The sequence below is a fragment of the Conger conger genome, chromosome 3, assembly GCF_963514075.1.
Source record: "Conger conger chromosome 3, fConCon1.1, whole genome shotgun sequence".
Classification (NCBI taxonomy): Eukaryota; Metazoa; Chordata; class Actinopteri; order Anguilliformes; family Congridae; genus Conger; species Conger conger.
Window position 1 is genome coordinate 74,670,073 of NC_083762.1, and position 16,028 is coordinate 74,686,100.

General features: G+C 42.8%; 4 protein-coding genes across 30 annotated transcripts in view; all 4 read right to left on the reverse strand.

Annotated features, from left to right (window-relative positions):
- Positions 1-16,028, reverse strand: part of LOC133123876 (protocadherin gamma-A11-like) — a 165,017-nt gene that overhangs the window by 36,682 nt on the left and 112,307 nt on the right. For 2 of the 27 annotated variants that reach the window (XM_061234545.1, XM_061234536.1), the window contains exon 1: positions 15,064-16,028. This exon is cut by the window's right edge and continues 1,502 nt beyond it. The exons of 23 other annotated variants lie outside the window; for them this stretch is intronic. In XM_061234545.1, the coding sequence (XP_061090529.1) occupies positions 15,064-16,028 (965 nt within the window). Of the gene's footprint in view, positions 1-7,870; positions 10,319-15,063 lie in introns of those variants that run through there. 2 more of the 27 variants (XM_061234550.1, XM_061234540.1) reach the window with 1 other exon arrangement.
- Positions 362-2,827, reverse strand: LOC133125116 (protocadherin gamma-C5-like). The gene has a single exon (XM_061236848.1). The coding sequence runs from the start codon at positions 2,825-2,827 to the stop codon at positions 362-364; it is 2,466 nt and encodes an 821-aa protein (XP_061092832.1).
- LOC133125122 (protocadherin gamma-C5-like) lies at positions 4,009-6,590 on the reverse strand. The gene has a single exon (XM_061236854.1). It carries the CDS (start codon positions 6,469-6,471, stop codon positions 4,009-4,011), a length of 2,463 nt encoding a protein of 820 aa, XP_061092838.1. The 5' UTR covers positions 6,472-6,590.
- On the reverse strand, positions 11,721-14,180 carry LOC133125129 (protocadherin gamma-C5-like). The gene has a single exon (XM_061236865.1). The coding sequence runs from the start codon at positions 14,178-14,180 to the stop codon at positions 11,721-11,723; it is 2,460 nt and encodes an 819-aa protein (XP_061092849.1).

Sequence of the window (16,028 nt, forward strand, 5' to 3'; positions counted from 1 at the left end):
GATTACTCAAAATATCAACTCAACAACAATGAAAAACGAAGAAAAACAAAAGCAAATAATAAAGCAGTCCAGCTCAGTATCAACCTCGTAAAATTATGTAATCCTCTTAAATTCTGTTCGTAAAATTGAATATGAAAGAGAAATGAATATTTTTTTGAAACTTACTGCCTAATAACAAATTCTAAACCATATAAAAGCTGAACCACGCAACACAAGGGAGTAAACACACAAAAGCGCGAACTAATTACGGTACATTTTAGTGAAGAGTGAATGGTGTTTTCTTGCTAGTTAGCAATGGATACATGTAAATAAATACATAAATGCAATATAAATAACACCAAACACTAAACCTTGACAAATCTCATGAGGTAATGCTCACCTGTTGACTCTCAAACGTCCACGCACTGTCAGGCAGAGACGCGTCGAGGACACTGATCATATCCTTAAAGTCAGAGGTGCTGCTGGGCTTAACGAAGGTGAAATCACTGAACTCTGACACCGGAGAGAGGCACGACCTGAAGGACTGGCTCTGAGACATCATGTCCCCGCCCAGAACCTCCACATACTTAATAGGCCCGTCAGTGTTCAGCTGGATCTGCAGATTTCTGTTGGGATTCTTGTATCCGTCAGATTCAGACCGTCTGATACAGCAACACGCCCCCCTTCGGCTGTTTCTAACGCACTTCACTGCCAAGATCATAAAAGTGACAAAAGACACGGCGGAAATCGACGCCAGAGAGATGATCAAATAAAAGGTGATCTTATTGTTTTTCTTGCTGGGTTCTTGCGTTTTCTGTCGCAAGTCCGATATGGGCTCGTGAACCCCGTCCTCTAACAATATGCCGACTGTGACTGTGGTGGACTGGACCGGCTCCCCGTTGTCCTTGATCTCTATAAGCAGCCTCTGAGAGGCGTCATCCTGCTCTGAAACAGCGCGTTTAGTCCTCACCTCCCCGGTATAAAGATTCACACCGAACAGAGAAGCGTCTGTAGCCTCCACCACTCTATAGGAAATCCAGGCGTTGTGCCCCGAGTCAGCGTCCACTGCTGTTACCTTGGTAACGAGGTGTCCCGCTTTAGCAGAGCGGGGCAGTTTCTGGTGAGAGACTGAGCCCATGATAACAGAGGGGTAAATTACAGTGGGGGTGTTGTCGTTCTGATCCAGGATAAAAACATGAACAGTAGCGTTACTGCTGAGAGACGGAGAGCCCTGGTCCTTTGCCTGCACCTGGACCTGGAACACCTTCAGCTTCTCATAGTCAAACGAGTGCATGCTGTAGATGCTGCCGTTATCGGAGTTAATGTAAATATACGAGGAGACAGACACGTCTTGTACTTTAGAGTCGAAAATAAAATATGAAATCTTCGCATTTTCACCGAGGTCTGGATCAGAAGCAGAAACTGAAAACAATATTTGCCCCGGGGCACCGTTTTCTTTAACGTACACTGTGTACGAAGATTGAGTGAAAATCGGTGGATTGTCATTTACGTCCAAGATATTCACAGTTATTTCCGTTTGAGTCGTAAGAGGAGGAGAACCTGAATCAGAAGCATACATTTGTATTCTATACTCTGGAAATTTCTCACGGTCCAGTTTTGAATCTGTGACTAAAGTGTAATGATCAGAAAACGATGGCTTTAATTTGAAAGGATATTCTGCCGGGATATTTAAACTGACACGGCCATTGTCCCCGGAGTCAATATCCTTAGCACGTATCAAAGCAACGACAGTTCCCAATGGCGCGTCTTCTCTTACTGGGCTTGGCAAAGATGTAAGAATTATTTGCGGCGAATTGTCGTTCTCATCTTGAATTTCAACTTGCACCGTACAATGACCCTCCATTGCAGGAGTTCCTTTGTCTTTAGCGCGTATATTTAGTTCATAGGTACTGGCCTCTTCATAATCGAGCGTATCCGTAATGGTTATCTCACCCGTTTCAGAATTGATATTGAAAGTGTTTTGGATAGCATCCGTTGTGTGCTCTGCAAAAGAGTAAGCTACCTCTCCATTTGTGCCTTCGTCCAAGTCAAAAGCTTTGACAGAGGTAACAACTGTGCCTTGCGGTGAGTTTTCTTTGAGCGACATTTCATAAATTGCCTTCTCGAATAGGGGGGCATTATCGTTTATATCCAGAACGTGAACGGTGATCTGTGTTGTTCCTGATCTCGCCGGAGTACCTCCATCAACTGCCGTCAGTACGAGTTGGAGAACCGGCTGTGTTTCCCTATCCAGCGCCTTCTGAAGAACCAACTCGGGGATTTTAGCTCCATCTTTGTTCGTTTTTATATTCAAACCAAAGTGTTCGTTTGGGTTCAGTTTATACGAATTGAGTGCATTCTTTCCGACATCTGGGTCTTTTGCACTTTTCAGAGGAAATAACGCCCCAGCAGCGGTCGATTCTGCGATATTCAAAACATGTTCGTTGGTAATAAAAAGTGGCTCATTGTCATTAATATCCTGGATTTCAATTTCAACACTGTACATTTGCAATGGGTCTTCAATTATAACTTGCAAAGGTAACACACAACTGACGCTTTGTCCGCAACGAGTCTCCCTGTCAATTCTCTCGCTCACGACCAGCTCTCCCTTTCCCAAATCCACATTAAAATATTGCTTACCCTCGGATGCGATCCGCAGTTTGCGCTCAGAAATCTCAGAAACACTCAAACCCAGGTCCTTCGCTATATTTCCAACAACAGAATCCTGTTTTAGTTCCTCGGGAATGGTGTAGCGAATCTGCGCCTCTATTGTACTCCACAATAAAAAGATGTGCACCAACCATCGCGTCTGCCATTCCCAGACACGATTCCTCGTTCCGCTTACCATTTCCATTTAGAGATAAATAACATGTCAAATATATTTCCGTTCCAATTGTATAAAAAATAACAGATAACGTATTAAGATAAACGGCGCATGGTTGCGAGATTTCCCTGCGAAGAGAGGACAGATAACTCTCCAAATCTCTTGCATGCGAGAGCGGCTGTGTCTCTCTCAGCATAAAGGACTGGAAGGGTTACACCGCTGCAGCGGCGGGTGGGAGTAGATCTCTTTGTGCAGTACACTATCCCATTGGTTCACAGCGCTACACCGCTTGTCCAATAGCTCACGGTTGCTTTCTTAAAGTGAAATAGCACAATTTTCCAAGGGGAAATGCTTTTTGTGTGTTAAAACCTACACTGAAATTTCCCAACCAAAGAAAATGACCATCTTTATGTTCAGTGATAATTTACAGTACACAAGTTAAAGAGATTGTGGATGGATGTACATCACACATGCATATACATATACATACAGTTGTTGCCTGACACTACATAATCTAAAGACAGCTTATGATTTTGAAATTCAGATCAGAGGACCAGAGCCAGCCCTAAATTGTCAAAATCCCCCCCCCCCCCCCCCCTCTGGTGAGCTGACTGTCCAGATCCCATCATGTAAGTGCTTTGGAATAAAATATTTGTATTTTATATGTACACAAAGTATGAACATAACTGCAATTGTTTTTTTTAATTAGGCGAGTATTTCATTTAACATGTAACAGACATAAATTAATGCACATACATTTCTCATATTTTAATCTAAATTGTCACTACAATTCAGTTACTGCGCTGCCATACAATATTTTATGCTTACAATAAACGTAAATTAACGCCCTAATTTCAAAGGATTGTACGTCCGATGAAACACAATCATTTTGATATGAACTAACTAAAACAGGAACAAACACGGTAGTCAAGTTAATGACGACATGAAAGAAAGCATATGGAAATAAATTACTTAATGATTTTTTTTACTTACAACATAATAACAAATTCTAAACCCTATAAAAGCCGAACGATGCAACACCAGGGAGTTAACACACAAAAACGCGAAACGAAGTAGCAACTAATTAGGGTCCAGTTAACAATTTTAGTGAACAATGTGTGGTGTTTTCTTGCTAGCAACGGATATAAGTATATAAATACATAAACACAATATAAATAACACCAAACACAAAACCTTGACAAATCTCATGAGGTAATGCTCACCTGTTGACTCTCGAAAGTCCACGCACTGTCAGGAAGAGACGCGTCCAGTACACTGATCATATCCTTAAAGTCAGAGGTGCTGCTGGGCTTAACGAAGGTGAAATCACTGAACTCTGACACCGGAGAGAGGCACGACCTGAAGGACTGGCTCTGAGACATCATGTCCCCTCCCAGAACCTCCACATACTTAATAGGCCCGTCAGTGTTCAGCTGGATCTGAAGATTTCTGTTGGGATTCTTGTATCCGTCAGATTCAGACCGTCTGATACAGCAACACGCCCCCCTTCGGCTGTTTCTAACGCACTTCACTGTCAATATTACAAAAGTCACAAAAGACACGGCGGAAATCGACGCCAGAGAGATGATCAAATAAAATGTGATCTTGTTGTTTTTCTTGCTGGGTTCTTGCGTTTTCTGTCGCAAGTCCGAAATGGGCTCGTGAACCCCGTCCTCTAACAATATGCCGACTGTGACTGTGGTGGACTGGACGGGCTCCCCGTTGTCCTTGATCTCTATAAGCAGCCTCTGAGAGGCGTCATCCTGCTCTGAAACAGCGCGTTTAGTCCTCACCTCCCCGGTATAAAGATTCACACCAAACAGAGAAGCGTCTGTAGCCTCCACCACTCTATAGGAAATCCAGGCGTTGTGCCCCGAGTCAGCGTCCACTGCTGTTACCTTGGTAACGAGGTGTCCCGCTTTAGCAGAGCGGGGCAGTTTCTGGTGAGAGACTGAGCCCATGATAACAGAGGGGTAAATTACAGTGGGGGTGTTGTCGTTCTGATCCAGGATAAAAACATGAACAGTAGCGTTACTGCTGAGAGACGGAGAGCCCTGGTCCTTTGCCTGCACCTGGACCTGGAACACCTTCAGCTTCTCATAGTCAAACGAGTGCATGCTGTAGATGCTGCCGTTATCGGAGTTAATGTAAATATACGAGGAGACAGACACGTCTTGAACTTTAGAGTCTAAGATAGAGTATGAGATTTTAGCATTCTCACCAAGGTCTGGGTCAGATGCGGATACTGAACATAATATTGTCCCCGGAACCCCATTCTCTTTTACATACACGACGTATGAAGGTTGGGAGAAAATTGGCGGATTGTCATTCACATCCAAAATATTTATATTAATACTTCTTGGCGTCGAGAGTGGGGGTGAACCGGAATCAGTCGCAATTATATCGATAGTGTACCGTGCGGAGGCCTCCCGGTCCAATTTCGAACCCGTAATCAATGTGTAATGGTCGGAAAACGACGGTTTCAATTTAAAGGGATATTCTGGGGGAATATGTAAGGTAACCTTTCCGTTGTTTCCGAAATCTACATCGACCGCCCTTATGAGAGCAACCACAGTCCCGACAGGGGCGTCCTCTCTTACAGGGCTTGGCAAAGTCTTCATGATGATTTCGGGAGGATTGTCGTTCACATCAATTACGTCCACATGGACAGTACAGCGACCTTCCATTGCTGGCGTGCCTTTGTCTGTAGCACGAATATCAAATTCAAACGAATTGGCATTTTCGTAATCGAGTGGATTTATTATCTTAACCTCGCCACTCTCAGGAATCAGGGCAAAAACATTCCGGATTGTTTCTGATGTATGTTCAGCAAATGAATACAATATTTCGGCATTAGATCCTTCATCCACATCAACGGCTTTCACTGTTAAAACAGTAGTCGATGGTGGCGAATTTTCCAGAAGTGATATTTCATAAATAGCCCTTTCAAATTGGGGTGCATTGTCATTTATATCTAGAACCTGAACGGTTATATCTGTTGTTCCCGATAGCACTGGATTCCCCCCATCAACAGCCGTTAGAACGAGTCGATGGACAGGCTGTTTCTCTCTGTCCAGTGGCTTCTGAAGAACTAACTCTGGAACCTTTACTCCGTCCTTTGTTGTTTTAACATTCAATGAAAAATGTTCACTTGTACTAATCTTGTACGTATTTAATGCGTTTGAACCAACGTCAGGGTCCACTGCCTTTTCCAACTGATATCGCGATCCCGAAGCAGAATGTTCACCGATTCTTAAAACATACACCTTTGATGGAAAATGTGGAACATTGTCATTAATATCATTTATTTCAATCTCAATGCGGAATAGTTCTAATGGGTTTTCAATGATAACCTCTAAAGGTAACACACAACTGGCGCTTTGTCCGCACAGAGTCTCTCTGTCGATTCTCTCGCTCACGACCAGCTCCCCCTTCCCCAAATCCACACTGAAATACTGCTTACCCTCGGATGCAATCCGTAATTTTCGATCAGAAATCTCCGAAACCCCCAAACCCAGGTCTTTCCCTAGATTCCCAACAACAGAACCTTGCTTTAGTTCCTCTGGAATAGTGTAGTGAATCTGTGCCTCTATTGTATTCCACAAGACAAATAAATAATACCAGAGCGCCTGCCATTCCAAAAAACGATTCCTCTTCTTGATTCTCATTTCAAAAATCTAAAAATATCATTTCTGTCAACGCAGCTCAGACTAGGCTACAGCAATAAGAGTGCAAAAAATAAAATGAAAATAGAATAAAGAATCGTTACAAAATGTATTCCAAAAGCCAATGCGTTTATACACCCAGAGCCCGTGAGTGTGTGCCTATAGTCCCGTCTCTCCCAGCACTGAGCATTGTAAGGGTTACCGTGCAGTGGCTGGGGGAGGGAGTAGATCTCTTTGTACAGTCCTTTCATCCCATTGGTGCAGAGCCGAATACTGGCTTGTCCAATCGCAAGCCTTCTCTATTTTAAAGGCACAGTGCACAGAATACATTTTCAAGGGATGGCATGATTACAGTGAGTCAATAAACAAACATGGGGCTCCAATTTGTTCGTACAAAAAAAGATCATTTATCATCTTCCGTTTTGAGAAGATTATTTGAAATGGGTGATAATTGTCATTGCTTATGTTCTGAACAGATGCCCTTATCGGAAATAAGTCCCAACCGAGTGGCAAATATATTTGTTAATTTTTTATTTATTTATTTTTCTTTGGGGGGGGGGGGGGGGACTTACAGAGCCGAAGTTCCATTATTCGCCTCATATTAAGCAATTTCTTACTAATTATATTACCTGATTTAGAGATTTAGAGTTGACATCTTTTTGAAGGATTTCATGTTTACCACAACGTGGTAATGGAGCACGGGATAATAGATTATGCTTGCAAAAATAGTGGCTATTGCATTTCCGAGCACCTTCAATAAAAGCATGTAATGTCATATAAATGCAACGCAAAAAAGCGCCTAGGCTTATATTTCACTAACCACACGGTACACTCCATGCTTATATAAACACACACACACACACACACACACACACACACACACACACACACACACACAGTCAACAGTCACTGGTACGAACATTTTTCAGAACACGAAAACTAATATTCAGCACCTCGACTGTGAACAGCGCCAGATTTGAAAGTTCCCGGGAAACACAAACTGTTTGTTCAAAAGGAAACGGTCAAGTCGTTGTAACCACAAACTTAATATACGTATTTCAAAAGATATTACAATCACTTTGTTTCCCTTGAGTGGTTGCACATCACAATTGGCCACATTGCTGAAAGTAAGCTGCTAATAATTCCTGCATTTATAGGAAAGAACTATCAAAATAAAAGGAAAAACGATTAAAACATTTCAGCTCGAAGTAACGACAATATAAATATTGTATGCATATAAATAAATATAAGTAGTAGCGAAGCATATTGTTAAATTGAACAAGACATAATAAGAGGACGGGCCATTAATGTTAAAAAGAACTTATATAAGCCTTGAATAAATAGCCAAGAGAAAAATACAACACAAAACATACAGCGAGCATTCTAATGATACAGTGCTCACCTGTTGACTCTCAAACGTCCACGCACTGTCAGGAAGAGACGCGTCGAGGACACTGATCATATCCTTAAAGTCAGAGGTGCTGCTGGGCTTAACGAAGGTGAAATCACTGAACTCTGACACCGGAGAGAGGCACGACCTGAAGGACTGGCTCTGAGACATCATGTCCCCGCCCAGAACCTCCACATACTTAATAGGCCCGTCAGTGTTCAGCTGGATCTGAAGATTTCTGTTGGGATTCTTGTATCCGTCAGATTCAGACCGTCTGATACAGCAACACGCCCCCCTTCGGCTGTTTCTAACGCACTTCACTGTCAATATTACAAAAGTCACAAAAGACACGGCGGAAATAGAGGCCAGAGAGACGATCAAATAAAAGGTGATCTTGTTGTTTTTCTTGCTGGGTTCTTGCGTTTTCTGTCGCAAGTCCGAAATGGGCTCGTGAACCCCGTCCTCTAACAATATGCCGACTGTGACTGTGGTGGACTGGACCGGCTCCCCGTTGTCCTTGATCTCTATAAGCAGCCTCTGAGAGGCGTCATCCTGCTCTGAAACAGCGCGTTTAGTCCTCACCTCCCCGGTATAAAGATTCACACCAAACAGAGAAGCGTCTGTAGCCTCCACCACTCTATAGGAAATCCAGGCGTTGTGCCCCGAGTCAGCGTCCACTGCTGTTACCTTGGTAACGAGGTGTCCCGCTTTAGCAGAGCGGGGCAGTTTCTGGTGAGAGACTGAGCCCATGATAACAGAGGGGTAGATTACAGTGGGGGTGTTGTCGTTCTGATCCAGGATAAAAACATGAACAGTAGCGTTACTGCTGAGAGACGGAGAGCCCTGGTCCTTTGCCTGCACCTGGACCTGGAACACCTTCAGCTTCTCATAGTCAAACGAGTGCATGCTGTAGATGCTGCCGTTATCTGAGTTAATGTAAATATACGAGGAGACAGACACGTCTTGAACTTTAGAGTCTGATATAGAATATGAAATCTTGGCATTTTCACCCAGGTCTGGATCAGATGCGGACACTGAGCACAATATTGTTCCAGGAGCGCCGTTCTCTTTTACATACACTGTGTAAGACGGTTGGGAGAAAACCGGAGGATTATCATTAACATCCAGAATGTTGACCGTTATTATCTTTTTGGAAACGAGCGGAGGAGATCCAGAATCTGTCGCAGTGATCTCTACATTATATGCTGGAAAATTTTCTCGATCTAACTTGGATTCAGTAACCAGCGCATAATGGTTTAAAAAAGTCGGTTTCAAATTGAACGGGTGTTTTGACAACAATTTTAAATTTACTTTCCCATTGTCACCAGAGTCTAAGTCCTTTGTGCTGATCAAAGCGACGACGGTTCCTATAGGAGCGTCCTCTCTTACTGGACTGGGCACTGACTTCAGAACTATTTCTGGGGAGTTATCGTTAATATCCAGAACCTGCACTCGGACTGTGCAGTGACCCTCCATGGACGGTGTGCCTTTGTCTGAGGCGCGAACGTCAAATTTGAATGAACTGGATTCTTCATAGTCTATAACACTGTTCAGTGTTATTTCACCAGTTATTGGATTTATCGTAAATCTTTTCACAACAGTATCTGGTGTTCGGGCGCCGAATGAATACACAATATCAGCATTTAAACCTTCATCCAAATCCTCAGCTCTAACTGCTCCGATTACAGTTTCGACCAGAGTATTTTCCTCGACTGGAATCTCATACACAGTATTTTCAAACTGTGGCGCATTATCGTTGTTGTCAAGAACATTAACGGTTATGTCTGCAGAGCCCGATTTAGCTGAGACCCCTCCATCTACAGCTGTCAGTATTAGCTTGTGGGTAGGAACCTTTTCTCTGTCCAGTGACTTTTCTAAGACAAGCTCGGGAACTTTCATTCCATCCTTATCAGTGAAAACATTTAAAGTAAAATGTTCGTTTTTATTCAACACATACGAACGTAGAGAATTGGATCCAACATCAAGGTCTTGAGCCGTTTCAAGAGGGAAACGCGCTCCGGTTACAGTAGACTCTGCTATGTTCAGAATATTTTCCTTTGTTTGGAAATTAGGGTAATTGTCATTGATATCTTGTATTTCAATTTCAACGCGGAACAACTGCAACGGATTTTCGATGATAACCTCCAATGGTAACACACAGCTTGCGCTTTGTCCGCACAGAGTCTCTCTGTCGATTCTCTCGCTTACGACCAGCTCTCCCTTTATCAACTCCACACTGAAATATTGCTTACCCTCCGATGCAATCCGCAGTTTTCGATCAGAAATCTCTGAAACGCCCAAACCCAGGTCCTTCGCTATATTTCCAACTACAGAGCCCTGGTTTAGTTCCTCTGGAATTGTGTAGCGAATCTGTGCCTCTATTGTACTCCACAGGAGAAAGAAATGAACCAGCCAAATAGCCTGCCATTTCAGGATCGTTTTCCACATCCAATTCCCCATTTCTAAACTAGATGCCCTTCATAAGTTTCTATGCTATTTTGCGAGACACACATAGTGTCCAAATTAAACACTGCCACCAGGTAAAACAAAGGTAAAACGCCTCACGTCGAAATCAGATTGGATTATTGTATCCATGGATGTCAGCGCAGCTCCGTCTCCCTCAGCTATGAGCAGTGTAAGGGTTACGGCGCTGTGGCTGGGGGAGGGAGTGGATCTCTTTGTACAGTTCAATCTCTCACTGGTGCACAGCCCAACACCGGCTGCTCCAATAGCAACGATTCTCTTTCTCTTAAAGGTACACGACACAACTGCACTATTTCTGGTTACCTATCATAAAAGCATTGGCAGCTCACTATAAAAAAGAACAGACCTCACATTTTCTCGATGGCAATTCTTATAGATATAAATGCAACGAAAAACAATCTTACCTAACTACGCAGCCTACATGTTAATTGCATTAACTGCAGCTTTCTTTTTGTTTTCCAATGTTGACAATGTCAATATTACGGTGAAAACATCGGACATTGAGAAGCTTGAAGGCGACTCACTGAGTCCCCCACCAGTTTCAATAAATGTGTTCACGACTTCAATCAAAACAGCAGAACACTCACTCCTGCTTCCCTGCCATTTTAATACAAACCGCCCATATATTAGACTATACAGGGCAGGCATATTCATCACATTTCGAAACAAACAAAACAACTAAATTAAATAATTTAACCATGATAATAGTATATATCTGGTCCTGACTTTAGTGGAGTTTTAGTGTGAAAAAGATTTAAAAGAAATACAATATTAATAAAAAATGAGTATGACAATATAGTGCAGGCTATCTATATTTGATATGTTCAGCGTACAGAATACAGCACACAAAAAATAATATTGTAATTTTAATGCACTATTTGTGTCCAATTTAATTATCACCAAAATTGTGAATTTATGTGCTCATGGAAGAAATACGTTCACAATTTCCACTAATGTACATGAATTGCCATTGTCTAATGTAGTTGCTAACATTAATACATTTACGTACAAATGCATTAATTAAGTATGACATTCACTTTTCTTTAGTTCATAAAAGTAAGAGATTAGTTCCCAGAATAGTTATACATAAACAAACCATAGGAAAACGTATAATTAGTTAACCAGTGACAGATACGTTAAACCTTTTTTCATCCCAATATGAATTTGCATTAACGAATGTTGTTGACAACATTAATTAATGATGTACAAATTAATTAATAAAGTTGTACAAATTGACTTCTCAATAGTTTGTAAGTCAACAACTACATTCATTAATGCCAATTTATGCAACCATATTGTTAAATGTTACAGAAAAGACGATATACGCCTACATATGGTAAATTCAGTAAACACATTCCTTACATTAGAAGATAACAATTCAAAAGCTCACCTGTTGACTCTCAAACGTCCACGCGCTGTCAGGTAAAGACGCGTCGAGGACACTGATCATATCCTTAAAGTCAGAGGTGCTGCTGGGCTTAACGAAGGTGAAATCACTGAACTCTGACACCGGAGAGAGGCACGACCTGAAGGACTGGCTCTGAGACATCATGTCCCCGCCCAGAACCTCCACATACTTAATAGGTCCGTCAGTGTTCAGCTGGATCTGCAGATTTCTGTTGGGATTCTTGTATCCGTCAGATTCAGACCGGCTGATACAGCAACACGCCCCCCTTCGGCTGTTTCTAACGCACTTCACTGTCAATATCACAAAAGTCACAAAAGACACGGCGGAAATCGACGCCAGAGAGATGATCAAATAAAAGGTGATCTTATTGTTTTTCTTGCTGGGTTCTTGCGTTTTCTGCCGCAAGTCCGAAATGGGCTCGTGAACCCCGTCCTCTAACAATATGCCGACTGTGACTGTGGTGGACTGGACGGGCTCCCCGTTGTCCTTGATCTCTATAAGCAGCCTCTGAGAGGCGTCATCCTGCTCTGAAACAGCGCGTTTAGTCCTCACCTCCCCGGTATAAAGATTCACACCAAACAGAGACGCGTCTGTAGCCTCCACCACTCTATAGGAAATCCAGGCGTTGTGCCCCGAGTCAGCGTCCACTGCTGTTACCTTGGTAACGAGGTGTCCCGCTTTAGCAGAGCGGGGCAGTTTCTGGTGAGAGACGGAGCCCATGATAACAGAGGGGTAAATTACAGTGGGGGTGTTGTCGTTCTGATCCAAGATAAAAACATGAACAGTAGCGTTACTGCTGAGAGACGGAGAGCCCTGGTCCTTTGCCTGCACCTGGACCTGGAACACCTTCAGTTTCTCATAGTCAAACGAGTGCATGCTGTAGATGCTGCCGTTATCTGAGTTAATGTAAATATACGAGGAGACTGACACGTCTTGGACTTTAGAGTCTAAGATAGAATATGAAATCTTGGCATTTTCACCCAGGTCTGGATCAGATGCGGACACTGAGCACAATATTGTCCCCGGAGCACCGTTCTCTTTTACATACACTGTGTAAGACGGTTGGGAGAAAACCGGAGGATTATCATTAACATCCAGGATGTTGACCGTTATTTTCTTTTTTGAAACTAGCGGAGGAGATCCAGAATCTGTTGCAGAGATCTCGACATTATATGCTGGAAAATGTTCTCGATCTAAATTGAATTCGGTAACCAGAGCGTAGTTGTTTAAAAACGTCGGTTTCAAAGTGAATGGATACTTTGACATCATGTTTAAATGTACTTTGCCATTGTCGCCAGAATCTAAGTCCTTCGTGCTTATCAAAGCGACGACGGTCCCTATAGGGGCGTCCTCTCTTACTGGACTTGGCACTGACTTCAAAAGTATTTCCGGGGAATTATCGTTAATATCCAGAACCTGCACTCGGACAGCGCAGTGGGTCTCCATGGACGGCGTGCCTTTGTCTGAGGCGCGAACGTCAAATTTGAATGAACTGGATTCTTCATGGTCTAAAACGCTGTTCAGTGTTATTTCACCAGTTATTGCATTTATAGTAAATGTTTTCAGGATTGTATCGGGTGTTCGGGAGCCAAATGAATACACGATGTCAGCATTTAAACCTTCATCTAAATCTTTAGCTTTAACTGATCCAATCACAGTTTCCGCCAGAGTATTTTCCTCTACCGGAATTTCATACACAGGATTTTCAAATTGTGGCGCATTGTCATTGTTGTCTAAAACATTAACAGTTATTTCGGCAGAGCCCGACTTTGCCGAGATCCCTCCGTCTACAGCTGTCAGTATCAGTTTGTGGGTGGGCACCTTTTCTCTATCCAGGGGCTTTTCTAGGACAAGCTCCGGAACTTTCATTCCATCCTTATCAGTGACAACATTTAAACTAAAATGTTCATTTTTATTCAAAACATAGGAACGTAGGGAATTTGATCCAACATCAAGGTCTTGAGCCGTTTCAAGCAGGAAACGCGCTCCAGTTACAGTAGACTCTGCTATGTTCAGAATATTTTCCTTTGTTTGGAAATTAGGGTAATTATCGTTGATATCTTGTATATCAATTTCAACGCGGAACAATTGCAACGGATTTTCGATGATAACCTCCAATGGTAACACACAGCTGGCGCTTTGTCCGCACAGAGTCTCTCTGTCGATTCTCTCGTTCACGATTAGATCTCCCTTTATCAAATCCACACTGAAATATTGCTTACCCTCTGATGCAATCCGCAGTTTTCGCTCAGAAATCTCAGAAACGCCCAAACCCAGGTCCTTCGCAATATTTCCAACAATAGAACCCTGGTTTAGCTCCTCTGGAATTGTGTAGCGAATCTGTGCCTCTATTGTACTCCACAGGAGAAAGAAATGAACCAGCCAAATAGTCTGCCATTTCAGGATCGTTTTCCACATCCAATTCCCCATTTTTAAACTAGATGCCCTTCATATGTTTCTATGCTATTTTGCGAGACACACATAGTGTCCAAATTAAACACTGCCACAAGATAAAACAAAGGTAAAACGCCTCATGTTAAAATCAGGTTGGATTATTGTACCCATGTATGTGAGCGCAGCTCCGTCTCCCTCAGCTATGAACAGTGTAAGGGTTACGGCGCTGTGGCTGGGGGAGGGAGTGGATCTCTTTGTACAGTTCAATCTCTCACTGGTGCACAGCCCAACACCGGCTGCTCCAATAGCAATGATTTTCCATCTCTTAAAGGTAAATGACACCATTTCTGGGGCCTTATCAGAAAGGCTTTGGCAATTGAGTATTCAGGACAACTGCACAATGAATTTGGATACCATTACAATTCCAAATAACTATCATATATCTCATATACATCAATTGATTATTTTATTTCTCTTTCAAAATAAACAAAGAGAATATCACTGCTAGAGCACAAAATAGTGAAGAAAAAGTGTTCACGCTTTATACCAAGACAGATCGGTTTTCAACGAACATAAAACAAACCAAACACATATTTCAAATAAATTAGGATTATATTAAGATAATATGTACAGCAGCCTCACTTAAAAAGTCTACTCTGAAACAGATTAAAATAAAATATCAATTGAGAAGAGCACGACAGTAATGTTATATGGCAGGCTATCGATATTTTAGACCTTCAGTTCAAAGAATAGGCTGCGATCAACCAAGGAAAATAACTGAACATCATATTTGAAAGTACAATTGATTCGTTTATTAATTCGCAATCAATGTATGTGTCCAACAAGTAAAACATGATATATGGAATACAAGTGGCCATTTCACTGAAAACACTATGAATATGAAAATTGAAACGCTCACCTGCTGACTCTCGAAAGTCCACGCACTGTCAGGAAGAGACGCGTCGAGGACACTGATCATATCCTTAAAGTCAGAGGTGCTGCTGGGCTTAACGAAGGTGAAATCACTGAACTCTGACACCGGAGAGAGGCACGACCTGAAGGACTGGCTCTGAGACATCATGTCCCCTCCCAGAACCTCCACATACTTAATAGGCCCGTCAGTGTTGAGCTGGATCTGAAGATTTCTGTTGGGATTCTTGTATCCGTCAGATTCAGACCGTCTGATACAGCAACACGCCCCCCTTCGGCTGTTTCTAACGCACTTCACTGTCAATATCACAAAAGTCACAAAAGACACGGCGGAAATCGACGCCAGAGAGATGATCAAATAAAAGGTGATCTTATTGTTTTTCTTGTTGGGTTCTTGCGTTTTCTGTCGCAAGTCCGAAATGGGCTCGTGAACCCCGTCCTCTAACAATATGCCGACTGTGACTGTGGTGGACTGGACCGGCTCCCCGTTGTCCTTGATTTCTATAAGCAGCCTCTGAGAGGCGTCATCCTGCTCTGAAACAGCGCGTTTAGTCCTCACCTCCCCGGTATAAAGATTCACACCAAACAGAGACGCGTCTGTAGCCTCCACCACTCTATAGGAAATCCAGGCGTTGTGCCCCGAGTCAGCGTCCACTGCTGTTACCTTGGTAACGAGGTGTCCCGCTTTAGCAGAGCGGGGCAGTTTCTGGTGCGAGATTGAGCCCATGATAACAGAGGGGTAAATTACAGTGGGGGTGTTGTCGTTCTGATCCAGGATAAAAACATGAACAGTGGCGTTACTGCTGAGAGACGGAGAGCCCTGGTCCTTTGCCTGCACCTGGACCTGGAACACCTTCAGCTTCTCATAGTCAAACGAGTGCATGCTGTAGATGCTGCCGTTATCTGAGTTAATGTAAATATACGAGGAGACTGACACGTCTTGTACTTTAGAGT